The following is a 27,566-nucleotide window of genomic DNA, read 5'->3' as shown; positions in this document are numbered from 1 at the left end:
ACATTCCGGAACCCAAAGTAATGTCTTTGCCATCGTGTTTTAGAGAGGTAAAAAAGTACATTTTAAAAAGCAGCATTTCAATGTTTGGAATCATTTCTTAAATAGCAAATAAATTCATTAGGATTTTTATTGTATCCACGCCTCCTCTGCTTCTTGTTGTGCAATGCAACTAAAACGTCGGGTTCACATTTTTGCCACAGCGAATTGCTGGTGTTAGTTTTTATTTGCATCAGCAGTGAGTATTCTGTAGTGTTCTGCAATTTACATTTGATACAGCAAATTTGTAAAATGTTTACAAAAGTATTTTGCGACTGATACATGATGAAGGAAACCTGAAAAGTATTTAATTACTACTCAGTTAAATCAGCTTTAACCTTGTTTGTGTCACCTGATCGGGAGGATTCCCCTGAGCCAATGCTACGTAGAGTCACAACCTGACGTAGGATTAGAAATATGGCTTAAAACAGTTAGTTAAACAGCAGTTCATTTGCAGCAATGAGAATGCATTTACATGAAGCATGGAGAATAATTAGCATGGAGACTGTGGTCAAAATCTTTGAGTCGGGTGTTTTCATCAGGCAGACCCTGCGAATGTTTGAATGAAGAGTCTGTGTCCAACAGAAGGATTTTTTTTAACCGGATGATACAACATGGCATGTGAATCATTCTCGCTAGACTGACTGGCAGCACCACTTAACCTCTTTTTGTGTGAACCTTTTTATGAACACACGGATGTGCACGACTCGCAGAATGTCGGTTTCCATGTTAACCAGAGGGAGTGAACAAATCCTCTGAGTAGGCTGGCAGATCGCACGAAAATGCACGCTGCGGATGAGGAGAACCTACATTGTTATTGACTCGAGTCTCTCTATTTGTTGTGTCAACAGGTGGAGTGCAACAACGCATCCCGCTGTCTCTCTGACTCAGTCTTCAGGCTGCATCGTTCGGCGCCTCTCCCACCGTCTCTCGGCCCGTCTGTCTTTCCGTCTGTGCAGCTGTACAGCAGCATGACTGTATGTTTTCCAGCAGCACGACCAGAATCGTTATGGAAGTGAAAGAGCGCCGTCCATACTGCTCTCTCTCCAAGAGCCGCAAGGACAGACAGGGACCTTACACCGGTGAGATTGATCATTTAATGCAATCATTCATTTATTTGTATACTGTAGTTGGAATCAAAGGGCAAATACCTTTTTCTCACATTGTTTTAAAATAGCTTCTGACTTGGCACAGGCTGATTCTCCTTTTGTAGTACAAAGCGCAGGGACGGCAGTCCAGTTGTAAGAAAACAATCCATCATATATTAACATGTACCGTAATTCCCGGTGTACAAGCCGCTACTTTTTTCCAATATTTTGAACCTTGCGGTTTATGCAACGACGCGGCAAATTTACGTATATTTTCCCACTTTCGTTACGAGCCGTGTTTCGTTAAAGCCTATTTATTTTCATTACGAAATTAACGCCCGCCCGCCCGGAGGGAAAGCCCCGCTTGCGCGTAGCTGGGGAGATCCGCGAGAAGGGCCCGGCGCGCGTCCAGAGTCGCCGCCGCCGGACCGCCGTACCCGATCCCCGCCGCCTGCCCGCCATCCGCTACGCGGCGTCGGACGCGCCGCCCCGCGGGGAAGGAACCCGCCCCCTCGACCTCCCGGGCGTCCCCACCCCTGCCGCACCACGCTCCCGCGGACGGAGGAGGAGGGGCATGGGGGCAAGGGGACGGGGACACCCCGCCAGGCGGGCGCGCGCGCCGCGCAGCCTCCGACGGGCGGAGAGGGGAGGGCGACGGGGCGACTGCTCCCCCAGCCGCGGCTCGAGCCCAGCCCCGCTTCGCACCCCAGCCCGACCGACCCAGCCCTTAGAGCCAATCCTTATCCCGAAGTTACGGATCTGATTTGCCGACTTCCCTTGATCTAACATGCCAGAGGCTGTTCACCTTGGAGACCTGCTGCGGATATCGTTACGAGCCGTGTTCCGTTAAATAGCATTTGTTTCAATGTACCGGTAGACACCTGCAGTTTACGAATATGTGCGGCTTACTTTTGTACAAAATAAATATTTTTTTAAAATTCAGTGGGTGCGGCTTTTTCACAGGTGCGCATAATAGTCCAGCAATTACGGTAGTTTTGAGTGGATACTGAGAACCCATATGATACTGGCTGTAAAGGGCTTCTTTGCACACAGAATTATTTGTGCTGAAGATTAAGGCAAGAATTGTGAAGGTTAGACGTTTTGGAGACAAGGTCAGAGAGGACAGACTTTGATGGTTTGGACATGTCCAGAGGAGAGACAGGGACTATATCGGTAGAAGGATGCTGAGGATGGAACTGCCAGGGAACAGGGCTAGAGGTCGACCTGGGAGAAGATACATGGACGTAGTGAGGGAGGACATGAGAGTAGCTGGTGTTGGGGAGGACGATGCAAAGGACAGGGTGAAGTGAAGAAAGTTAATATGCTGTGGCGACCCCTCACGGGACGAGCAGAAAGTACATTAGTAGTGGATTCTGCTTTTGTATTTTTGGTAACTCTGAAAATATCCCGGTGGTGTTCAGGATGGGGATGTTTGCTTCACACAAGAGAATGAAATAATTTAAATATTCAGAATAAATGATCAGACATTTGGACAGGGTGGGCGTGAGAGGCACTGGTCTCACGGTGTTTTATTGTCGTGCAAGTAGAGACATTGGACTGATTGATTCCTCCAGAGCTTTACATCTCCTCGCCATCGGTGTCTGTAGCGTGTCTCTCACTGACAGCGTTACTGAGATACTGAGCAATAGGCCTCTTTAAAATCCCCGTGAAGATTAAAGTAGACAGCAGCAAGTCAAAATTCATCCAACATTTTGGGTCACGCTGCTTTTTAAATTAATAATAATATTTAGTGCACGCTTTCCATGCTGTAGGAGCCGTGTGTGTCTCCCACGATTGCTTTTAAATGGCCTGTTGGAGATACTGGTCCATGTTCTTGTTGCAAAATATAGTGCACTACAAAAAGGGGTTGTATTCACTCTGTGCATTTCTTTTTGTTTTTGCTTGCATTGTTGTTTTCTGTTTTAAAAGCTATGAAAGAGGAAGATATTAGTTAAATTACAGTGATCCCAGAATTGAGTTAAATACACAAGCCCCATCTCTTTCATCGTGTCTCTACTTGCTATTTGATTTATTGTTTTGCTTTGATTTGATAGAGCTTTTTAAATTAGATTTTCTAATTTTGAAATGTCAGACGTGACAATTAGTGGCAGCGCCTCAATTAAAATTGTCAAACCAAGTGATTAACTGTCATTGAATGATTTATTATTTGCAAATGGAGCTATTCATATCAGGTTCCTGTTGTATTATTATATTGATCATAGAAAATAAAATGCAATAGTATCAGTTTTTTCCAAAGATCATGCAGCATGTGTGTGTGTGTGTGTGTGTGTGCGTGTGTTAGGTTCATCAGGGGACAGTGAAGACTGTCCCCACGGCCTCCGGGTCCCGACTCAGAAGTCCTACTCCTCCAGTGAAACCCTTAAGGCCTTCGACCAGCACCAAGACCAGACCAGGTTAGAACTTGGATTCCACGCATTCCACACTGCAGATCATGTTAGATCCATGTGAAACTTCAAAACACGTCTGCTACATGCTGTCTTGAATAGACTCTAATTACAGCCCAGGCGAATTGGAACTCTTGTTAGACATCCTGCAGGCTGTCACAAAGGGCTTTCTCCTACTTCAGGTAACAATGAGTGGAGGACGCACAATTGGATTTCAATTATTGATTCGAACCTTCAGCCGATCAGACAGCTTGCAGCATTAATGGAGCATGTAATACCAATGTGAGGACGGACAATACAAAACACACTGCTAACTTTCATGCAATTTTTTCATTTGTTTGTTTGTGTGCTTACTGGCAAGCAAATAATCTGTGGAACACATGAACAGAGATAGAAGTGTCGCTGTTGTCCCGCTGGCAGGTTACTATATGGGACGACAAAAGGACATAAGGAAATGGTTCATCAGGAACAAGATGATTATAAAAGACAAGGTGAGTCCACACACACTCATTCACCTTAACCCATGTATAATCAATGCAAATCACGTGAGCTGAAGTCCATGATGCAAATGCATTTGGGATAAATCCAACTTGCATTTACCTCATTGCCACATTGGAATTCAAAGTAAGGCATAAGGCAGCACGCATGCTCTTATTTATCACTGTTTTGCTTTTAAAATGAATCTAATCCATGTGGATGCAGTCTCACCTGAAATTTGACAACGCGTTCTGCCTGCTCCCCATTTTTGTTTTCCCCCATTCATGGATGTCTAAATCTGACTCTGGTGGTATGACCTGGTGGTATGACCTGGTGAGAGAAACAAATCCCATTCCAGTAATCGGTTTCAATGGGAAGTACCTGCATAATTGTGTAGCTGGCTTCTGGAAATGTTTTCCATTATCACATCTGACAGTGTCGACATGCTTGAGTTTGTTTTGCCATGCACAAGGAATACAATTACTGGCAAGACCCTGCAGTCAGATTCAGTTCGTTAGGATGAGTAAAAATATTCCCCTGAATATACTCCAATTTGATGATCCACTTGTCAACATGCAACTTCTCACACGAATGAAAAAAGATTGTTATTGAATTACAGTTTAAGATTTCAACTCAAAGCGCTGAGTCAAATGTATTCCCTCTGACAGCCACCATATACTTCCTTGTGGACTACATTTTGAAATGCTCGCTGCCCAAGACTGAGAAGAGGTTTGTGTTAAAGGTCCCGTATTATGAGAAACTCACCTTTCCCTTGTTTCTACACTATTATGGTGGGTTGGGGTCATTATCAACCCAAAAAACAGCTAAATAAACCGTCCAGTCAATCCTGCGTAGTTCTGTAATCAAGTACAGAAACGCGTCTGGAAGAAATCTTCGTTAATGTGACGTCACATTGTTAGAATGTGCACAAGATGTGTGTGCACATGCATCCACATTCATCGTGTGCACGCAATGAACTTTCAGTTTCGGTTTTGTTTTCAGAGGCGTTTCTGACAGAGCTGTTTGAGACAGAAATGATGGACGCTGTCCTGCAAGTGTTTGGGAACTGCGTTAACTTGTGGAAAAAGAGTATAATATGGGATTTTTTATGTATATGTACATGTATGTGTTCTGTGATACACACACAAACACGGTTAATACCAAAGGCCGGTGAGAGAGAAAGAGCAAAGAGACGAGAACAGATATATTGTGATAAAGTACTCTCTTAAAGTGAGAGTACTTCATCACAATATATCTGATTGTTCTTTGCAGTAAATGGAAAGAAATACACAACCTAAAATTAGAGATTCAAGCTTACATTGTGCCCCTCACCTCACCTCACCTGCTTGCACTCCTCACACTGAAAGGATTACATCATTTGACCGTTTTACGTTGTACAACCTTCACCCTTCTTCTCAAGAAGTAACATGCTGAAGAAAAACAACAACAAATGTTATTCATAAGTTAACTGTCGTTCGTTACATCACAGCCACTCAGGAACCAATCAGGTCAAGGTAATGACAGCAGTATGGATTCTATGATGTCAGAGTATGTTATGTTAAGAGTATGTGTGATGAAAGCTATAGTGAAACAATGAACATGAACAAAGTCTGAAGAAAAAGGGTTCAAATTAAATTAAATGAGGGGGGGTCCTTAGCCACAGACTGGATCCATTGTCCTCAAGCTCCAATATTCTCAGTGTCAATATTTGAGAGATTTAAAAAAATCATAATTACTCAATCAGGTTTTCACTGCTGGCCTCGGTGCAGCTCATTTAAAATTAATATAACTTTAATTGAATGGCAGCAACTGTTATCTCTTGTTGTGCTGTTAATTACAGAAAGCTTTTTCAATTTCCTTTTTCACTGGATGATTTAAGATGAAGGAACGGACGGTGAGATTTTGTGGATAGTTTATTTTCATGTTTTTTCATTGATATTTTTGAGGATTACCATGTGTTATTAAAATTTTATAATCAAGTCATTCCTTATGACTTATAAAATTTCATGGAAAAGAGTTTTGTGAAATTTCAATCGGTTCATGGACTAAATGAAAGAAGGTGCAAGAAATTGCATTTTTAAAGGCGATCTGTTTGTTTCAGGTTTTAAGAAATTACATTTGACTATCACAGCATTCGTACATTCTATATACAGAATATACTGTAACAACAAAATACACTAAGTAACAAAAATAAAATGTAGTTTTTCTATAGAAAAAATTATAGTCAAACATTTTTAATCTTATCATTTGTTGTTTTTATGGTCATTTAATGTATTTAGTTTTTTTACATGTTTATGCATACAATTTGAAATTATTCCACAATGTCTACATTTTGCATATTCTATCCATTCGTCTTTTTAGTTTTCTTTTAGAATTATACAATTAGGAATGGTTTGGCATATTATATAACATGTGACAGAATCCATGCACGGTTTACCTTTATGAAATACGAAATGCACCACTTCACACACATCTCAGGGTTTTCATGCATTCATTGCCTGTCTCCTCTCTCAAATGACTAAACAGGATTTTAAAATGTTGTCAATAATAATCCTCATATTCTCTGCCTAATTTTTATTCAATCTATGCTTCTGTCGAGACAAATTTATTTTAGCTTTGTCTCAAATAAATAATGGCGATGAACCAAGTGTCCACCTTGAAGTAAAGATGTTCTGGTGGTGCAGGTTTGAGTTTTTTCTTTCTAGCATGTGAAATAACATTAGAATTTTTAAAATTAATCTCAAAATTCTCTCTTTTCTTTCTATTTCAGGCCAGCATTTCAGTCTTCGCCAGCTGGGAATCTGCGAACCCCCGCCGCGTCGTGGCCTGACGTTCTGTTCCGAGATGAGTATGCCTCATCGCGGCTTCTCCGTCGACACAACCCAGGACCTGGAAGCCGACAGCCAGGCTGTGATGTCACCAGAGCGAGCCACAATGTGGGGCAGAGGAGGCGTGTCTAAGTCATCGGGGAGGAGTTCCTGTCTCTCCAGCCGCTCCAACTCTGTGCTGACTCTTACTGACACCGAACACGAGAACAAATCCGACAGTGATAATGGTAGGACACATCACTTTCTCTTTCCAGGTGTCTTTTCCTGCTGTCCATTTAAAAATAATAGAAATAATGTGTGTCGATTTCTTTCCTTTGACTTAAACACAGATAGCTAGCACGAAACAGAATGCACAGCAAAATGTATTTATGTCATTTACATTTTAGATGCCTCGGGACTGACTTTTGAAAGCATGGCAGATTTTTTCCAAAAGACTGTAAAAAAAAAAAAAGAACTGTAGGTCTCTCATATTCATATTTTTGTATATAAAATGTTTCAGTCAGTGCTCATTCTCATAATGGGATTTGGGAAAAATAGTCAGTACATTACTTCAGGGTCAGGGTGAAAAAAAACATGCAATTAATGCAGAATTTTAGCATACACTGACAATTTAGGTATAGTTTGTGTATGTGTGAAACTGATTCATTAACCTCAAGGTAGTTTTCCCCAACAGGTGTAAATTTCAAAAAGGATGTGTTTTTGGTCTCACATACACGAACACGTACAATGCATAAACACAAGTATTTTCATTAAGTTAGACAAGCATATTCACACAGTGGATTTTCATTAAGAGATGTGTTGCTGTAATTAACATTGAGATAAAGTGCTGAGTCGTCGTATTTGCTATATTAAGTTTGATAATGTTTTCATTAAATGGCATTATACTGTGGATGTCAGTGCTCTGGAGGATGCGCTTCCCATCTATAAAAAGTGAGTAGTCGTCAAGTTTTCAAAGGCTAATTGACTCTTAAAAATGCAGCTGTTTTATGCATGTGTGTTTGTGTCCTTCTGTGTGTTTGTGTGTCCGTGTGTGTGTGTGTTAACGTGTATGTTTTGTCATTATGGGTTCAAGATGGGTTCTATCAGTGACGAATGAAAGAATTTGGTGTTTAATCCGTTAATTTTTTCCGTGTTTGCTTTATGGAAGTCTTTTAGTGCCCATTAGCTGCTGATGGTCACGTCCAAATAAAAGATCCGCTCCCTTCGAAGCCCAGCAGCCCATTAAACACGACTGTTTTGCTCAATGTGAAAAAATGCACCGATTTCTAACCTGGAATTTTATTCATACTTATTATATTTTATTTATTTCTCATTCACATTTTCTTCAAAATCATGTGAAAACTCAGTTTGTGTAAAGTTCCCCCACCCATTCAAACAGTGCTCTCTCGCCCACTCGCTCTCCTTAACGAGCTCCTATTCAAACGGGGCTCCCTCGCCCTTAATATTTGTGAATTGCACACTCAGGGCTCTCACTAGGAATAAGTAGCAATTGCAACCTTTATGAATGTCGTCAATGCAAAGCTCTTCACTCCAGTGTTGATAAAACGTCAGCTTGACCTGGAAACGCAGTCGCTGCGCTACATTTGTTACTCAAATTGAGAATGTTTGTTAAATATTCCATGATGCTTTGGAAGGCATTAAAAATGACTAAAAATACATCAAATGAAACAGCAGTAGTAAATACAGCGAATAAAATAGTACAAATATATGTTAATAATAACTTGTGGCCCTTTGCACCTGTTGTGGTTTAAATGTGGCCCTCTTGGCCTCTGAAGTTGAGGGTTCTAGCAGACCGCTCACTTCTGACAAACGAGTTCATGAATCCGACAGTGGTGTTGGCATGGCCCACCACTATAACTACGGCCCACCGCCATGTATATGGCCGTCCTGTGAATAGTTCTCAAATCCAATCACCCTTTTCCACAGGGCCTATCATTCCACAAAACTAAATTGAAATGGACATTTTCTGGGTTGCACTGCTTACACAGACAAACATAAGGACTGGCAAAGAACGCACGACCTCAGCGGTGGGTGAGGTGTGTGTGTGGTGAATGTACCTCACCTTCATCTCTTCTCTTGTGCTGCCCTTCAGTCTCCTATTGGAGCTGATCGTCCTGTCGCTTCACTGTAATCAGCAGATCTCAGGTGAACCACTTCTTAATGCGCCGCCCCGATGATACTGATCCTGTTTGAATACAGTGACTTAAACTTATATGTGTGATTCTATCAGGGGCTTTATTGCAAGAGAAAGTGACAAGAAAGACAGATAATGGGACTGGACAGAGAACACAAAGCAATCCAAGGGGTTTGGTCATTCAAAAGAGGCGGTGAAAAGGAATAAAGGCAGGACAGGGAAAGTGAGAAGACCCTGTGCACTCTTTGTTCTTGTCAGAGGAAATATTAGACCAGAGACGTCTGACTGGCTCCCCTTTGGACATACACACAAAACTGCAAATACACACCGGAGACATAAACACCTCTGTGGTGTGTGGGCCCATGGGGCCTGGCTGCTGCTTGCCTGGTTACCTGATATAGGTGATCTCTGTTGAGATCACCAATATCTCTGTACAGAAAAAGAAAAAGGAAGATACACTTACATTTTCTGTCCTAAACGCATTAATACAAGTGTCTTGGACACACAAACAAGGCAATGCCTTTTGGAGTTCTGGCTCGGTTTGAATACGATAATTACATAGAGAGATGACCCTCCTGAAAATCAGCGTTCCATGGAATCCACACATAATGAAATCAATATGGTGGAAAAAGGAAAAGCTGATAGAAATGGGAATAAGGAAAAAGAAAGGACATAAAGGCAGAAAGAAATAGGAGGGATGGAGGGATGAAGCAGATGCACAGATAAAGAAGAAAATGGGTGTATCTCGTCTTCAGTAACCAGATTACAATTCTATGTGTCAACAAAACACTTAATCCATTTGGTATGGCTAAGCTGCTTAACACCATAACCTTAGCTGTTATATGTGTTTCACTTGTACACACACACACACACACCGGGACACAAAGTTCCTGCACAGTCTCAGCAGTATTTAATGGGGGGAGATTATTTGCCAGAGGTTGAAGTGGGGGTGTGTGCATAGGGAATATTCCAGTATTGCAGCAAGAGCAGTCCATGTAACGAGAAAAGATGTAAAATCATATTTTATATTTTATTCCACACTGAAAATATACAATATCTCATTGTATCATGGCAATTTAGTGATGAACTAACATAACTAGCGCACTCACAGACGGCAGTAATGACAGCAATGGGACTTCATGATGCTCGGGTGACTTGTTTCAGTCTCTCGTTTAAAGGGGGGGGGGGGCAGAGTGTCTTAGGCTCAAAGCATTGCAGAACTGTTTTAGCTTTACACATTAGATGATATTTGGAAGCAAGGATGTCCAGCCAGATCTCGGGGGCTACGAAGCTACTCCTGAAGTTGATGACTTGACTTAATTCCGGGGACATCATTAAATATATTTCCTGATGTATTACCCACAATTTTGCTCAACCAAATGTGTTTGTTTGTTGGCGGGAACTGCTAATTAGATTTGTATCCAATCTGATGTGACCTCCAATGACACACACAAATTCAGCTGTAGTCATAGCACCACTGAGTGGCTACCTCAATTGGCATAGATTTCAATTTGGCATACTGGCAAAAATCTGATGTTTTGTCATCTACATGATTGATAAACAGTTTTCCTGCATTTATAGATTAAATTCATGGCTGTATGGTGTAAACTGGAAGAGGCTGAACACACAGCCTTGTGGGGCTTCAGTATTCAACTCTCAACATAATATTCAGTCTGTCCACTTTCCAGTTGCAGAGTTTGGAACTCTCTCTACTCTGATCTTGGTGAGGGATTACACTGTAAAATGAGCAAAGAAGCAGTCTGATGTCGAGTCTGTAACAGGGTGTGTTGACACCGAGTGGAGACCAGTGGAGATACTGGTTCAGAATGCAAACTGGTTAGAGTCCAAACTGACTGGCATATTGTCTTAAAATGGTGTTGCCTTTACCAAAGGACAATGGCATGCGTCTTACATCAGATTGGACTACTGTCCTGAGAGCAATATATTAAAAATGCCAGTTGTGACATCAATCCACCAGGCAGGCAAAGGATGGAATAAAATACAGTCACGCAACTGAGCACGATGATGTCACAACTTGAATGAAGATTTTGTGTTTATGCCGACAAATTTCATTTAAAATAATATGTACTCCTTAAAATATTCATATTGCAGTCTTATTAAACGATACATCAGCTAGCCTTAACACAGAACTCGCATAGCCACAACACTCTAACTCACGCTGCTCCAATACAACTTCATATATTATTATTATTATGATTATTCAGTACACTACACCCACTCACACACAGACAAACACACACACACACCAACAACAATTTAAAAGGGCACACATACACATCTAGCAGTGGAAGAGCAACAGATACCGATGCTTTAGAAGACAGATCAGTGCAATAACCAAGGCGCATATGCAAGTATAGAGCGTTTATACATGCGCATTCACCAGGATGAATTTGAAGACACATTTCTTCCATCCATTCTGCTCTACTGATATAGAGCTATTGTTGCTTGTGCTTTTGCTCAGCTGGTTCTTATATGGTTAATATAAAAATACAAATAAACAGACTTCAGGAATAAATAATGTATCATTTATCCTCTTCTCTTTCGGCATGAGGGAGTGAAAGAGTGTATTTGTTCCTGCTGTCACGGACATACCGGTAAATGTGTTTTGGGCTCATCGTTCACACTCTTATTTAGCTGCTGTACATGGGACACTAACATAATATTTTGTGTACTTGACTTCACGGGATGCAAGCTCCTCACATCCTCATAGATGCGCGCACACACACACACACACACACACACACACACAGTCTTGGTGCCAGTCATATTCAATAGCAATCTAGTGCTGACCAGAGAAATCAATGAATAACAGACTAACTGACGAGAGGGTTTAACTTTGGCGCCGCTTACATGGAGCTTCAAGACACTTGAAGTGGCGAACATTAAATCATTCACTGTGCTGCCTCCCCCTCTCAATCCTTCTTTCTTTCATTTTCATACTTTTTCCCCTCTTTTATGTTCCCCTTTTTTTTTTTACATTTTTGCTCTACCTCTACAGGATAGTAGTATATTTGCAGTAATTTACCCAATTAAGGCAACGGTCCTGATAGAAGCAGCATACAATGAATTAATGTACCACATTGGTTAAACAAGTGGGGAAATAGAAAGACAGGTTTAAATACCATATATTGCAATGTTTGATCTCATTTAAATAGCTAGAAGATCTGTTCCTTAAACATTATTATATCATTATAAATGTGTAAAATTCAAATGGGAAATTCAAATATTTGGATTTAAACTAATCCTAAAATTTGCTATAAAGCTCCCTCCCACACATAATGAAATTCTGTTATACGTGTTCTTTTCCTGTTAAAAAAGAAAAAAAACACATTTAAGTCCCTAAAATGACACCCATTCCAGAATATACAGATAATGTATAAGATGCATTTAAGTTTAACTGCTGCACTCACAAAGTTTGCTATATTATGTGGACCAGAGTCTTTAGTGTTCCTCATATATGCATATGCTAGAGCAGGGGTGGGCAAACTTTTTGACTCGCGGGCCACAATAGGTTCTAAAATTTGACAGGGGGGCCGGACCAAGAACAGATGGATGGAGTATTTGTGTGAGCTAATATAAATGACACATGAAAGCTATTGCATTAAAGTATTTGTCCTTTTACAGGTAGCATTACAGGGAAAAGGTCAAATGAATGAGGTTTAATTATAATACAATTTTGTTTAATGATATGATTGGACAAGCTTGGCGGGCCAGATTAAAAAGACCAACGGGCCGCATATGGCCCCCGGGCCTGGGTTTGCCCATGCCTGTGCTAGAGATTGGAACAGGATTGCTCTCCAAATTATTTCCATTGTCAGAAATCATGCACATATTCCCGCCTCTTAAATTCTGATTTTCAAGTAGCACAGAGAAAATCATCTGAAGCGTCTCTTCTTGTACATCATTCAAGTGCAAACAACCACTGGCAGCAAGAAGAAAAATGGATTTTTGACTGGAAGAGTTCTTCTATTCTGCAGCCTTTACCTCACCCCCTTTCTTTTCCCTCTATTCCCCATCTCTTCGCTCATGCTTCTGAGAACCCATTTAGGCGGAATCCATTACCACAAGTGCAGAGAGAGAAAGAGCAAATGATGCACAGAGACATATCTGCTCACAGCTCTGCAGAAAACCTCATGCAGTAAAGGATTTCAGCGGCATGCAAGATACTTGCGCACAGGGAACATGCTGAACTCTAAACATTTGGAATTTTGATGTTGTCTTTTTTTCGTTTTTTGGAACAGTAGTATGCATCAGAATTCCCATTTTATGTCCCAAGAACTCATCTGCCTGGGAAAGTCTTCCTCTGTCTTACATAATGTTGATCTGAACTGATTCTCTTCACACTGGAAAATAAACAACAAAAAGATTGAAATTGAAAGTGGTATTGAGTGAGTCCGGATACTTTGACACAGGATATGCACTCGGCATATGACATGACGCATGACATGTGTGTACTTGTGTACAAGGTAGATGGTGCTTCAGCCGGAAGGATGGCTCACTCCAAGATCCACTATTTTGAAATTGGTAAATTGATTTTGAAGTGCAAAGGTCTGTTTAAGATGATGCTCTCTTATTGGGAAGTGTAATCCTCCATATTAATACTTTCAGATCGTCATTTCGGAAACATTAATATCTTCATCATGATGTTCGGATGATTTTTATTTGTGGCAAATAACTATACATTAGCTAGAGTTAGAGCTCATGGGTGATTCTCGCGAAACCAGACTAACAAGGTGGCATGAAGCATTTCGATTATAACTTAATGCTATCAAAATAATAAGGATACCATTATAGACATCTCTTAATGGACTATTCGCTCATGATTTAAATTTACCATAATAAATATAAATTTTGTTGTTTTTCTTTACATTTAAGGGTAAATTTCTCATTACCGGAACGTGTCCATGACTGGATTTGGGTTCTATGAGATGGAAATATTAGTAATTAAGAAAGATAAAAAAGAATAAACATTAGTGCATGTTATACTATAAACAGTTACAGTGAAGAGACATGTGGTCTTTGAAGAATATTAGTAAAGTTAGTGAAAATAACAAGGAATAAAAATGTGTCCAAGACTCATTTTCTCATTCTCCGCAACAATTTTCAATCATTGTTTAAGTCCTCAAGAAACTTACATTTCCAAGGAATTTTGTTGGAGGGGACAGTATTGACTGTAACATTCAAGATGGCTACCAGGTAAACAGTTATTTTTTACCTCTCCAAATATAATTTAAAAGTTTGTATGTTTAAGTATCTACACAACTTTTTAGTTCTCATTACCGAAACGTGAAGTTTTGAAGTAAAAAAAAAAAGTTAATGATTCTAGTTATTAATATTATGTACCCAGTTATGGTCTAAACCAGTGCTTCTCAATTATTTTCTGTCGCCCCCCCCCAAAAAAAACAAACCACTCTTGTATCCTTATTAACATACAAAGAAATATGAAAAAGAAAGAAATATGGGTTGGCAAAGCATAGGGCTTTAAAAAATCTGGCAGACAGAATAGTGTTGTATGGGACCAGTATCCCAAATGCTGAATGTCTGTATGATCAACTGAAGAACAATTCATCAGTGACTCTGTTTAAAGTGTTAGAAGAGGAGATAAATACCAGCAGTGAATTGATTCCCCCCAATCTAAAAACTGTTCCTGGGACACTGAAGATTCATCAGGTGACATCCTCAAAGCCAGGAGTCATCAACACACGGGAGGTGTCTTGCTTTTGTGGGGTTTTACAAAATAAACATTCATTTAAAAATGGTATGTGTTTAAATGTGTCAAATATGGTTGGGTATCAGACCCATTGTCCAAAGTTAATATAATTCTCATTTCCGAAACATTGATCCTCATTACCGACATGGCCTTCTCATTACCGCAACCTGGTCTTGTTTTAAATTAAGTAATAATTATATTATCATATTTTGTTTTAAAATATACAGACAAGTTATACCACACTAGTTATTTAGTGACCGATACATACAAAATGTGTATGTTATCTTTTACAAAAGTAATTAAATAAAGACAATTGTAAATCCTCACAAAGGTTTCGGTAATGAGAATTAATAGGAAATTACATTAAATTAAAACATTTTAAAATGTATCTCTCCAGAGTTATATATAGGTTTTAGCATGAGTAATAAGAGTCTACTGTAACAATGGCCAAAAATAATCATTTTTAACCATATACCGTATTTCATGTACCGTAATGTTAAGTTGCGGTAATGATAATTTGTTATGGACTTCATCTAAAAAATGTCGATAAACACACAGGCAATATTTTTTTTAAATTCTGAAAATATACTTTTTAGTTAGTTCACCCTATAATCGTATATGTACAAAAAAAAATATTCAAGGGCATGTTATAAATTCTTATGCTTGACACATCATGAGAATCACCCTCATAGAAGTTCACTAAAGGAAAATATGTGTCGCTTTCTTCTTCTAAATATGCATTACAGCTTTAAAACGTATGTGTGCGTGTGTGCGTGCACATGCATTGGGAGGTGATTGAACGTGTGAGAGTCGGGACCTATTCCAAGTATTCAAGGTGACAACTGAGATTTGATATCAAGCAGATCAGGTTTAGATTAGGTTTCATATCTTTCATACTTTAATGGGAGTATTGATGAAGTGTCATGTCTGCACACACACTCTGTTTACCGCTTCTTCCTTCTCCCTCCTTTTCATATACAATACAATATCTACCTGTTTTTGTCATTCATTGCTACTTCATCTTTTTTTCTCTCATATTCATTGCCTCTCTCAAAAACACTTTCTCTCTCACACACACATGCACAGAGAAACACATACACACACAATCACTGGTATGTGGTTCTGTGTAATAGCTGGATCAATAGCTGTGCTGTTCTTACAGGATCATTTGGCCTCTGAAGCAAATACTCTGACAGCCACTACATCATTAGGACATTACCACTCTCTCTCTCTCTCTTACTCTCTCTGATCTTTATCTACCATCTTCTCTCTCAATCCCTCTTTCACCCCTTCCTTTGTCCTCTGTAATCTCTCCATCATTAGGACAGTAATGATGTGCCCTCATTTTCTTCCACCACTGCCTTCTTGTCACTGATGCTGCTTTCGCATATGGTTGCAAGAATTCCTTTGGAAGGCTTTTATTATGTAATAATAAAATCGCTCAATCTGATAGTACATTATTATTTTTTTACATGTGCATCATGGAAAACGCACAAGATCAAATATGGGAATGGGAAATTGTCTAAGACATATTTTTTGGTGCTGATGCTGCTTTACAATAGGCTCAATCCCTGGTGACCACCAGGATCCAATCCCTCGTCTTTAAAGAATTCTGTCACTCCGAGCAATGTGATTTGTCAGCAATTACAGCACCAGGGTGGCACATCCATTGTGCTTGTGTAACACAGATAATTAAATATGCTGCAGAGGGAATTGGGAAGAAAAGTCTTTATTGCATAGGAAGGACAGGTGTGTGTTTAAGGCAGTTAGCTATGGATTGTTTTTTTACTGCTGCTGCGAAAAAGTAAGATAGCCCCGCAGTTCAGTAATTTACTGTGCTCCCCGTGGAGAGAAATAAAGATTAATTAAGGTCTCAAATCCTCAAATTAATGTGTTTAGGTGAGTTTTGGTATCGTATCTGAAAATAATTTGTAACGTCTCGAAAGTTGTTTGAGAATATGGATTATGAGTTGCTTTCGACAGTTGAATGAAATGTGTGGGTGAAAGAGTTAGTGTTTTTTTGTGTGCCAAAAACGTCCCTCACGGTTTACCATGGACGCGTGCTCGCTATGAACGTACTTTTGCTTCTGGGTTTAGAGCGTTTCTGGCAAGGCGGGTTGATACAGACATGAGGGACGCTGTCCTGCAGCATCTGTTTGCTATTTTTACCCAAGCCTGGCACAAATATTTCATACAAGTTTTTGGGAACTGTACTTGTGAAAAAAGGTTCCTTTAAACAATAATGAAGATAATTTGTCATCTATGCAAACCGCTGCCATTTCACTCACAAAGCATTTATTGGCTAAGCAGCCATTGTAGTCTTTGTCAAGCGATGTGATTTGCTGAGTTGAGTCATGCTAAGATGGGCCGCATCAAACCGTTTCATGTTTTCTTCTCTTCACCTCTGTGTGAATTTTTGGTCTGTGCCAGGCTTTGAACCGAAGGATAAAAACAACAGCCATTTCTTGCGTGACTTGAATCTAGTTTTAAATGCAGACAAGCCCAACAAAAGTTTCGTTGATCTCTGTCTGGAATAAAGTCAACCGGACTTGCAGGGAAACCTTGAAAATGGTTCACCTCTCATCCAAAAGACTTCTTCGGGTCCAGACAGTCAACCTAGTGGGAGGGCTCCGGGTTGTTAACACTCAACGCTGAGTTGGTGAAACCCAGCTCTATAGGTCTCACCAATGGCCTGTAGACTTCCTCCCCTGGGAGTTGCGAGTCACCTGGTATTTGTTCAGATGACGGTTGTGTGATTTGCGCCAAACAACCATCTGTCTTCCTTGGCCGAGAGCAAAGGGTTAAAGAAGCCATCTATGTCAAACTTCAACGGCCATCTCTCAGCAGAGGAGGAGGCCTTCGCCATCAGCTGTCCACATACAATGCAGTTTCGGGTTCCCTCCCGAGGAAGCTCAACTCTCAATTGCATGGCTGTGGGAAGCAAACAAACGCAACCATCCTCTGAACGGATTCCAAACTCCCGAGGGTGGGAGCCTCACTTACAGCCGGTAGGTGAAACCTATATGACTGGGTTTCAGGGACTCTCATTATAACATAACGACCTCAACCACACCCACCAGGTTCAATATCTGGAAGTCCCCCGCCAGCCACTCAGAAAGGAAGAAGCCTCTTGGACGAGAGGCAAAGCATCTTCAAGCCGTTCAGTTCGTTTTATTCAAAGTGGAGATCGACCTTAAGCCTGGATGACTGAGAATCTTCACAGACAAAACGTATTGTTTTAAAAAAGCTAAATCAGCCCACATGACCTTTAAGCTGTGGCAACTCTTTAGGAACTCAAATCTGTATATCTCAATATAAAGATCAAGGTGTTGTAATTGATTGGTCTCTATTGTTCATGCCTCACATTCAGCAACTGGTGAAAAAGCTGGAATTGAAATTAGTTTTAAAATCAATGTGCTCTATTTAAGGACACATGGCCAACTCACAGCTTCAACTGTTGCCTCAATGTTTGGACATTTAACCCAACAGGTTAAATGATCCATCCCTCTTGTCTAGATGGAGGTACCATGATTGCAGGTTGTGGAGATATTTCTCCTGAAGCACACAAAACAATAAAAAGCAATTTGACTCACTAATTAAATAATTGAATAGACTAAAGTGCAAAGATCTTATTCTATAATGAAAACCGATTTAAGGTCCATCAAGATGGATGCTGTTAAGGCAGACTCTGTGAAGAGTAGCTTCGGCATTGAGCCGTGCTGGTTAGCAACGAAAAGCCATTTATTTATTTATTTTAATTTGGAAAAGGTGACCTTATCCGATACGTTACCGCACATAAACAAGCCATGATATCAATTGTAAATAGAGAAATAACTACAATCTATGAGCGTGTCACCCCAGCTCCCTCTTCTACTCTCTTTCTCTCCCACACACACACACACACACACACACACACACACACACACACACACACAACACAGCCTTCCCAAAAGTGTCTGGAAAGCTAGTGATAGTCTGGCTGACCTCAGCATATGGGTGCTTTTACTGAGAAACTTCACATACCCATGGACGCATGCACAATCACGCAGTCTTGTTTCTCCTTATTTTCATCTCTCTGAATCACATATAATCTCACACTCTCCCACAACGGCTTGACCGTCCTTGGCAACTATTTCTAGTGTCATATGGCTTCTACTAAATCTGATTATAACACTAGACATGGCTGTTTAGCTGTGTGTGTGTGTGTGTGCGTGTGTGTGTGTGTGTGTGTAGGCCTGTTGAGTGGGTAGGCCAGTCTGTCTCTCAGACCAGCCAGCTTTAAACCAAAGTATTGTTCCTCTTCTTTCTGTCATTCCTTTAAGCAGGCTGCCTCAACCCAGTTGCAGACTTTACCATTTACTTTTTAAGTCATACTGCCGAGGAACTGAGCTGGCAGACGTCAAGAATCGCAGGTGGATTATAAAAAAAAAGAAACGGGGCTTTATTTCTGAGCTCTTGCTTGACTCGTTGTGAGGATGGGTGTATCTTCTATCCTCCTTTTGAGCTGAAGAGCTGGCTCTCCTGCAGGAGAGGACTCGGCAGTCTATCGCCCTCTAAAGGACGCTAATTTTGAACAATGCAGACATTTGGACAGAGAAAACAGACAGTTTAAGAGGGGACTGAAGGATGCCATCTTTATCAGACTGGAACAGCCATCGCTTAATCAGTGCATATTTCTGACAAGGCCAGTAATAATAATAATCATAATAAAAATAAACCCTATTTATGACATACCCAAATGCCAGGATGGTGCATTTGCAGTAATTTACTGTGGGATAAATAAAGGAATGAATGACCTTTTCTAAACTTGCTGAGCAGATGCATGACCTGATTTTTCAAAGCAGGGCTGGACTAGTTCAGTTGTTGCTTTAGATCAGGGGTCGGCGACCTAAGACATGCGTGTCAAATGATTGTATCTTGAGTAGCAGTTCAAGTTCCAAATAAAATGCTTTATTGAAATTGCCAGGAGGATATGTAATTAAATCGAAGTTTAGTGTGTGTGTGTGTGTGTGTACGTGCACGCGCGCACCCATTACAACTTTTAAGAAAAGCTATGAAACACATTTTAGTCTAACAATCCAAAAAAAGTCCTTGTCGACTCGAACTGTCTTTGTGTGGGAACAGAAAAAGAAGATGAGTGTCCTCAAGAAAGAAATGAATTGCCTTGAGATTTTTATAAAATCTTCGATGGAAACAGACATTTTAGAGCTGCATTAAGGAGCGGTGAATAAGATATCTGGTTGACTGAAAGTCAGCTTTTAAAAATGGAGTGGGACTGCAGTCTGAATGGCAAGTGGGTGAATTAGTGTGGAACAGGCGCATTCAGAAGAGATTTGACTGGAGCTAGTTCATGTTGAGGGCGACTAGGAAATCAAATCATGCACTCTGGGTTCCATGTTAAGATGATGCAGAATCTGCATCATTTAATCTAAAAAGTTATTTACAATTATTCACATCTATTCATTCAGCTGCCACTAAAAACAACCAACAAGCAGAGCCTGCCATCATCAGACAATGGAAAGCTTTCAGCAAGCCAGTTAGAAGCTAAAAGCAAAGCAGGCCGTCCTGTTGCATTTCTGATTCTCAGGAACGATTAGCATCTTCCATTCATTCAAACCAACGTTATTTTTTGTACCCTTTCGAGCGATAATGCTCTTCGTTGCATGTACCTGCAGTATAATGGTATAATGGTATAAGGCTCTGTGTGTTTCTGTGTGTGCGCATGTGTGCATGTCAGATGCAGCAATGACATTGGGGGGGGTTTGGGCACGTGAAGGTTGCCGTAGCACCATGCACATCTCTTTCTTCTTCCACCACATCAAAGGGGGGGGGGGGGGGGGGGGGGCGCTTTTAACGAATCATATCATCTGGAAGAAGAGAGTGAATGTGTGTGTGAAAGGAAGGTGGAAACTTTCTCATGAATGAGTCATCCACCCTGTCTCCCCTTCTCTCTGTCTCCCTCTCTCGGCCTACTCTCTCCACCACCACCACCCCCCCCCCCCCCCCCCCCATCTCAGGTCTTATCTCCTCCATATTGCACACTCAAGATATTTATAATCCGCTTATACTTGTTCAGCCTTCTTCTATATTGTAACTTAATATGGGCCGTAGCCCTCCATGTGTAACAGATATAAGGTAACAGTATTACCGGATTATCACCTCGCTCCGTCGTTCTCTTTCACACAGAGGGGGTGGGCGGGGGGGTCTAAGTTCACAAAGTGTTTACCTATCATGAAGAACTGAGATCTGGACAAGCAGACAATCTGGTGATGAGCTGTGAACTGGGCCAGTGTTATATCCAGAGTGGAGTGAAGGTGGCTTGAATGCTGATGGCTGGCAGGTGTGCGGGTGAGTGGTGACTCCGGCTCCGGAGCTCCAGACCCAAACACGCCAGGAGAAAAACAAGCGCAAAAAAAAACACGAGGATCCTGACATTACCTCCATTAAGAACACTATGTTTTCATTCTGTTTCCATGTCTGTTTTTTTGTTGGTTGGTTTCTTTGTATTTTTTTTATAACACAAAAACGACAGGATCAATTTCAATCGGTTTTAGCAGAACGGTGGGGGGGACAGCCTAGCTAGCCTAAAAAACAGGTTAGCCAGGATTTACTATAACATTCTTTGATTGCTGTCTTTAACATTTTCCATCATCACTCATTGTATCATCATTAATTACATTAAACTGATTCCCTATAACCTACACATTTGTGCAGATAAAAGGGCAGAATCAACATTGCATCTCAGGAAATACTCCTAAATTATGCTGTAAATGTTTTTTCATTTTGTCGATTTTTTTGCAGGGCAAAGGTAATATTGTGCAGGTTTATTACCTCCACCAAGGCGGTGGTTATGTGATCGTCGGCGTTTGTAACTCAACACGTTCTGGACGGATCTAAATTTTGGTGATGATCCAGAAGAGATCCTGGATTATGGATCAGTTTGAAACTTTCGGTAACATTGCGTCAAAATTTGTTCCTCAATATCTCTGTTGATTATTGACCAATATGTATGAAATTTGACACAGTCATGCAGAGTGCATGCTGGATCGGATCCAGAATGACGTTAGGAAAAAATCTAAAATTTTAATACTAAAATCTCTATTTACCGATTCAAAAATCAGTTAATCAACTCTGATTTAATTTTACTTTTCATGGTTGGTGTAAAAATAAAAAAAAAAATTAGAACCCGTTGGTGATTATCCAGATCACCATGTGGACGGTGTAAATCTAATTATGAGAGGAATGAGCTGCTCGGCGGAGGTCTGCGCTCTCTAACTTGCTTTTCTCATTCGTCATTGTCCTTGGAGCGCCGGGTCAGATCAATCACCGAGATAAAGGTCAACCACTCAAGTAATAAAAAGCAAAACCGGAGAGGCTGTGACCAGTTTTTTTCTTTAACATGCACTACATGCCATGAAAAACAGAGACGGGCTATATTTATTCAGAAATGAAAGTTACACCCTTTGTGTCTATAAATCAGAGGTATTTTCAAATTCATTCATTCATTAAATTAACTTTCTTTTTAACGTGATTGATAATGCCTTTGTCGCGATTCATTTGTCCTTCTGTTGAAGATATTAAAGTGGTAGAGGTGACAGTCAGAAGGGCATTCAGTAGGCCGCATACCTCCGCCAAGGCCTGTCAATCCCTTTAATTCAATGCAACCCCAACCAAAACCAAACCCTCCGCCCAGTGGACACAATATAGCGATACTGGATTTGTAATACCCAAATGTGTAAAACTGGTGCATTTTAATTTCCTGGAAAAAAACAAAAACATTTTTGATATACAATCATTGTAACATTCAGTTTTGTGTTTCTGAGCCACCAGCATTACATTAGCAACACATTGAAATGCATTAATGTCATACAGCAACTTGTCATTAATGTGGTTAACTGTAATTTAAAAATAAATAATATCTGCGTCACAATAACATTAGGAAAAAGATGCATCCAGAGACTGTAGGCCGCAGCAAAACAACCAATTGCCTACAATTAATCTTTCATTGAATTGAATTCTGCCCTTGTCAGTGTGACCACAAAATAAAGTCATGAAAAAAAAATATGTAAAGATAGCATGTGAAGTAATCCGTGGCAATGGGATATATCATGGCATTCACTGACAATACTGATTTCTCTTCACATTGGATAATTTGGTGATTCTTCTCTGTTGTAGTTTCAAGCCTTGCTCTTCTGCTCGTGTTTCTGTCTCTCGCTTCACATGAGGCTAATCATTGTGCTTTAAATGCCATGCAGTTTACTGAATAATGGATTAGCCTCACACAGCTAAACCTGTTACGTCTGTGCATGCATGGTTGTCTATATTGTCGCACTGATGCCCTGACCAAAGCCAAGGCAGTGGTGTGACCATCACCCCCCACCCCCACCCCACCCCACCCCACACCGCTGAAACACCACCTAGGTTTTTTGAATATAAAACGTATTTTCAAATCCAGCAATATCGCAATTACTGTATTACCGATTCAACAATTTCAGTGTTTTAATGAAATTGATCACAAGAGGCTTTTATTAAGTCTGCCTTATCAAATCAGATAAATGAAGAGCACTTCTTTGATTTAGATCACATCCACAGGTGACTGGACTTCTGGGTAAAACCTTGTAGCATTCGCATGACTCTAAGTAGTTAGTCTATTGTCTGTACTTGTTCTTCAAGTAAAGTAGTGCCCAGTACTTCTGCATATTGCAATTCTCCCTGGGCACACAACGCCTGAACATATGATGACAACATCACATGCTCCACCACAGAGGGATGTCTTCTTCATTACGTTCAAGCAGGATGAAGAAGCATCGGCCCCTCAGAGGAAAAAACACTGTCTAAATGGACCCTTTGTTTTCCTCTCCTATCACTTTCTCTAACCTGTGAACCTTTTTTTTTTAAACACACACAGAACCGATTGGTTTCATTTTCGCGTAACGTAATTTAAACCACAGGTGAGCAAAACAGCAGGCTACCTGTTTTTTTTTTTTTTTTACCCTAAACGTTTTTAGTCCACCCACATATGACCGTAGTAAGCACTGTTATTTTGTAGTCTGGCCAAGACGTTGAACGTCCAAACACATCATGGCACACACACAGAACCATACACACACACATGCATGCCATGCCACTGCCGCCACCGCGTTCAGAGGGACTTACTCTCTGTTATCTCACATCGACTGAAATCCCCACACACTGAATGGGGGATTAAAAGAAAGGAGAAAGCGTTCGTTTCTTTTTTCTCCCTTCTACCAGTTTGAAATGTTCACCTCTTTGCTTTTTTCCCTCTGTAATTCACCAGTTAGCTTGTTTAAGCCACTTTCAGTTTATCTGCCCCCACCCCCCCCACTTCTCTTTCACTTCCATTTCTCTCTGGCTAAGGTTGTGAACCAGCCCAGTAGGGGTCCCATACAATGAAATGAAAGAGCTTAAGGACCCATATCACACATAGGGTGTTTAAATGTCAGGAACAGCTGAACTGAACACACACACACACACGCACACATGCACATATACGTCCCCTGTCTCGCAAGTTGGAAGGATAGAGATTGGGAAAAAATAAAGAAAAAACTGTCTTGTCCAAACCCTTCTCTCCAGTTTTATTCTCCTACAGGGAGTTTGCATACAGATTTGTGGAAAGGAGAATTTCTATTTCTCACCGAAGTTAATATTCAATGCAGGGAAATATTCATAAATGTGATGCATTGAAATGTGATCCCTTTTCCTTGAAGGAGTCTTTGTTGTTGAGCGAGAGAGAGAGAGAAGCGGGGGGGGGGGGGGGGGTCGAGTTTTGGTTTTGGTCGAGTTCATGGCGTAAGTCGTTGGCCCAAGATCTACCGTCTACCGTAAAAGATTTGCGTGTGCTATGACACAATGGAAAAAAGGTTAGCTCACACCTGCTGGGACAAATAAAATAGTAAACAGGTCATTTCAATTTTCACAGTCCAATACTGTGATCCGGATTGAAAAAATTAAGCAGAGTAAAAATGGTTTCTTCAGCCACCAAGCACTTAACAGCACCGATACCCAGAGTGCACTCTCGGGTGTTGGTGTTGAATTCCATGTTGAAAAGTGAGCACTGCCCTCTGCGTGCCAGTGTTTATGTGCATGTGTCATATTCAGTTAAACTTCAAGTGATTGAATGCCTAAAGTCAACAATGTGCACTATGACCATTGATCTGGAAAAATGTCTATAACTTTTTTTAACAGCCATATTTAAAGGAAAGGAAAGGAGGGCGGGGCTGTCAGCGAGAACGAGAGGCATTCTGTCCAAATGGCAAACGGGCTCTCCATGCAGGCAAGAATGGTTCTCCAGTTTGTCACAGGCTGGGAAAACAAAGAAAAGTGCAGCAACCCTGCCAGCTTGGACAACTGCTGCATTAAGATGATCATATAATAGTTCACTAAAAGCCTTTTCCATCACAACCTTTCCCTTATTTTGTTGCTCATTTCCAGAAGTTTGTTCTTTATAAGTTTCCAGAGTTCTTTCCCCTTGATCGTGTTGAAAATATTGCTTTGACTGACTTTTGAAGATCTGGCATGTTAAATATGCATTACTCTGTCACAACATGAGAAGGGTTCAAATGTGCATTCGTCAAGCCTTTTTCTCACACCGGACGTCCAAACCAGCAGGAGGACATTTGCATTTAATAGGCAGCGTGTCTGCAAACTTTCACTACGGCTAGGTGCTGTCAAAGATAATGACTGTGTGGTGGTGCAGTGGTCAGCGCTGTTGCCTCACACAAGAAGGTCGCGGGTTCCAATCTGACTTGGCGGCATGTCAAGGGTGTACCCCGCCTCGCCTTCGCTGGGATAGGCTCCAGCACGATCCGCGACCCGGTAAAGGACAAAGCGGTTAAGAAGATGAATGGATGAATGAATATTACTGAAATATGTCATTGAGTTGGAGATTATTAACTGGCTAATCTGACATTGGATAATTTCTACTCATCAGCTGCCGACCGAGAATATCATCGGCCAGTGAAATACGCAGTAAAGTATTTGCAGCAGACAGTTACATACGTACAGTACATGCACGTATGCATTCATATAAACAAAGCGCACGCATTTATTCATTCATATGTGCGTACATGCTGTAGATAGATATATGGATACAGATACTTTAAAATGTCATAAAAGTAGCAGCATTAAATATTACTCTATTTTATATCCTCATCTCAATGCCAGTTGCTTCTCTGCCAAAATCAATACTGCATCAACCTCCATGGTAGATGATGCTTATATCATTGGCTTGTGTGTGCCGTATGTGTTGTGATGATGATGATGATGGTGATGGTGATGATGTTTGATTAATAAAATATTTAGGGCAGAGGAGCATTTATCCTTTTTTTTATTGAACTGATTACCTGCATGAAACATGTCTGCTGCCCTTCTGACCTCATTGAGCCTCGATTATGTCCACACATTGACCTCAGGGCAGAACAAAGCAGCCCCCCATAGAAAACATTGTGGATGGGGGGAGGGGGGGGGGGGGTGAAAGAGGAAGAAAGACAGACATACAGAAAGAGTAAAAAATAGCATGCCATGTTCATTTCAAAAATGAAAATTTGTTTTATTATAACTGCTTTAATTAAATTGCTGTTGCTACGGGCCGGAGGACCCGGAGAGAACCCGCGCAGACACGGGGAGAACATGCAAACTCCTCACATAAAAAGCCCCAAGTTGGATTTGAACCCGTGACCTGTGCTCCCAGTGTGTCGCCGTGCCTTAAACTTTGTCTCAAAGGAAAATCTTAGGCCTACTCTTAAATGTAATGTCCGCTGCAGCTGCTATTCACAGGAATCGCCATTCCAAGTACTAACCATGTTCTGTCCTGCTTGGCATCCACACATGCACATGTATACAGTATATACAGTATATATATATATATATATAAAAAACACAAGCATCTTCAGACGTTTAGGAGAAGGCTGCATTCCAATTCTGCTGTCACGATTCAGAATGTTGAATGAACTCAGAAACTTTATTTGACTTTCCGTGAGTATTGTGGCGCGTAAATGACTGAATTTTCATTTGTGGGTTAACTAATTTACGACAAGTTTCGGGATCTGCTTCAAATGGACGCACAGCTTAATTAGCTAATTATAAAAATGTCACCCTGTGAACTGATAAATTGCTTGTAAGACAGTAACACGTCATAATTGCACGAAACACTTTGGCTGCACGTCTCTGTCAACCAACCAATGATGAGGGAGATGTGCTCTCAGAGGTTCCAGACTTTATCAACTCAATTTAAAATCTGTTTCCTTTAGAAATGTAATTTGTTTAAATATGCATTTATAGAATTAAATTTCAGACTTAAAACTAACATTTTGCGCCAATTGTAAAATCAGTGCTGAGTGTGCTTGAACACTTTTAACATTTGATTTTCCACACCAAACTGGATCTCCTGAAACCGCAGTAGAAACCAGGCCTTTTCTTCTTCTTCTTCTTCGGTGCCAAAGAAACAGTGGGCTCTCCATTAAAAGCACATGTTCATGAAATCCGCTGTAAAGCATGAACTAAGTGTTAGGCCCATTAAACTAGGAAGGGGCTCATAACCCAGGTGTATGGCGCGCACACACAGCTTTGCTGCTTCAATAGCGAGCACATACCTCATCTTCCTCAGGGCCTGGGTGGAGGTTATGAAGTACAATAGAACCGGTGAAGACACACAGAACGCAGATCTGCAGTCAGAAATTCATCTGTTCATCCTAACGATGAGGAATAATGGGAAACTTGTGCTTTTTCAATCATTTCAGACATGACACGCATGCATAACTCACACTCGGGCATGTGTGTCATAGTCTCTGTGTGTGTGTGTGTTAGTGTGTGTCTTGGCATGTAAGAAATTCTGAACTTCATTATTAC

General features: G+C 40.7%; 1 protein-coding gene across 1 annotated transcript in view; it reads left to right on the top strand.

The window, feature by feature from the left end:
* Positions 1-1,045: 1,045 nt before the first annotated feature.
* LOC137906693 (teneurin-3-like) overlaps positions 1,046-27,566 on the top strand; it is a 131,489-nt gene continuing 104,968 nt past the window's right edge. Inside the window, exons 1-4 of the mRNA XM_068750981.1 lie at positions 1,046-1,118; positions 3,427-3,538; positions 3,950-4,020; positions 6,777-7,061. Of these exons, the coding sequence (XP_068607082.1) occupies positions 1,046-1,118; positions 3,427-3,538; positions 3,950-4,020; positions 6,777-7,061 (541 nt within the window). The remainder of the gene's footprint in view (positions 1,119-3,426; positions 3,539-3,949; positions 4,021-6,776; positions 7,062-27,566) is intronic.

Source organism: Brachionichthys hirsutus, chromosome 17 (genome assembly GCF_040956055.1).
Source record: "Brachionichthys hirsutus isolate HB-005 chromosome 17, CSIRO-AGI_Bhir_v1, whole genome shotgun sequence".
In the NCBI taxonomy this organism is placed as follows: Eukaryota; Metazoa; Chordata; class Actinopteri; order Lophiiformes; family Brachionichthyidae; genus Brachionichthys; species Brachionichthys hirsutus.
The sequence above is the reverse complement of the archived record's forward strand: the minus strand, read 5'-3'. Positions and strand labels throughout refer to the sequence as shown.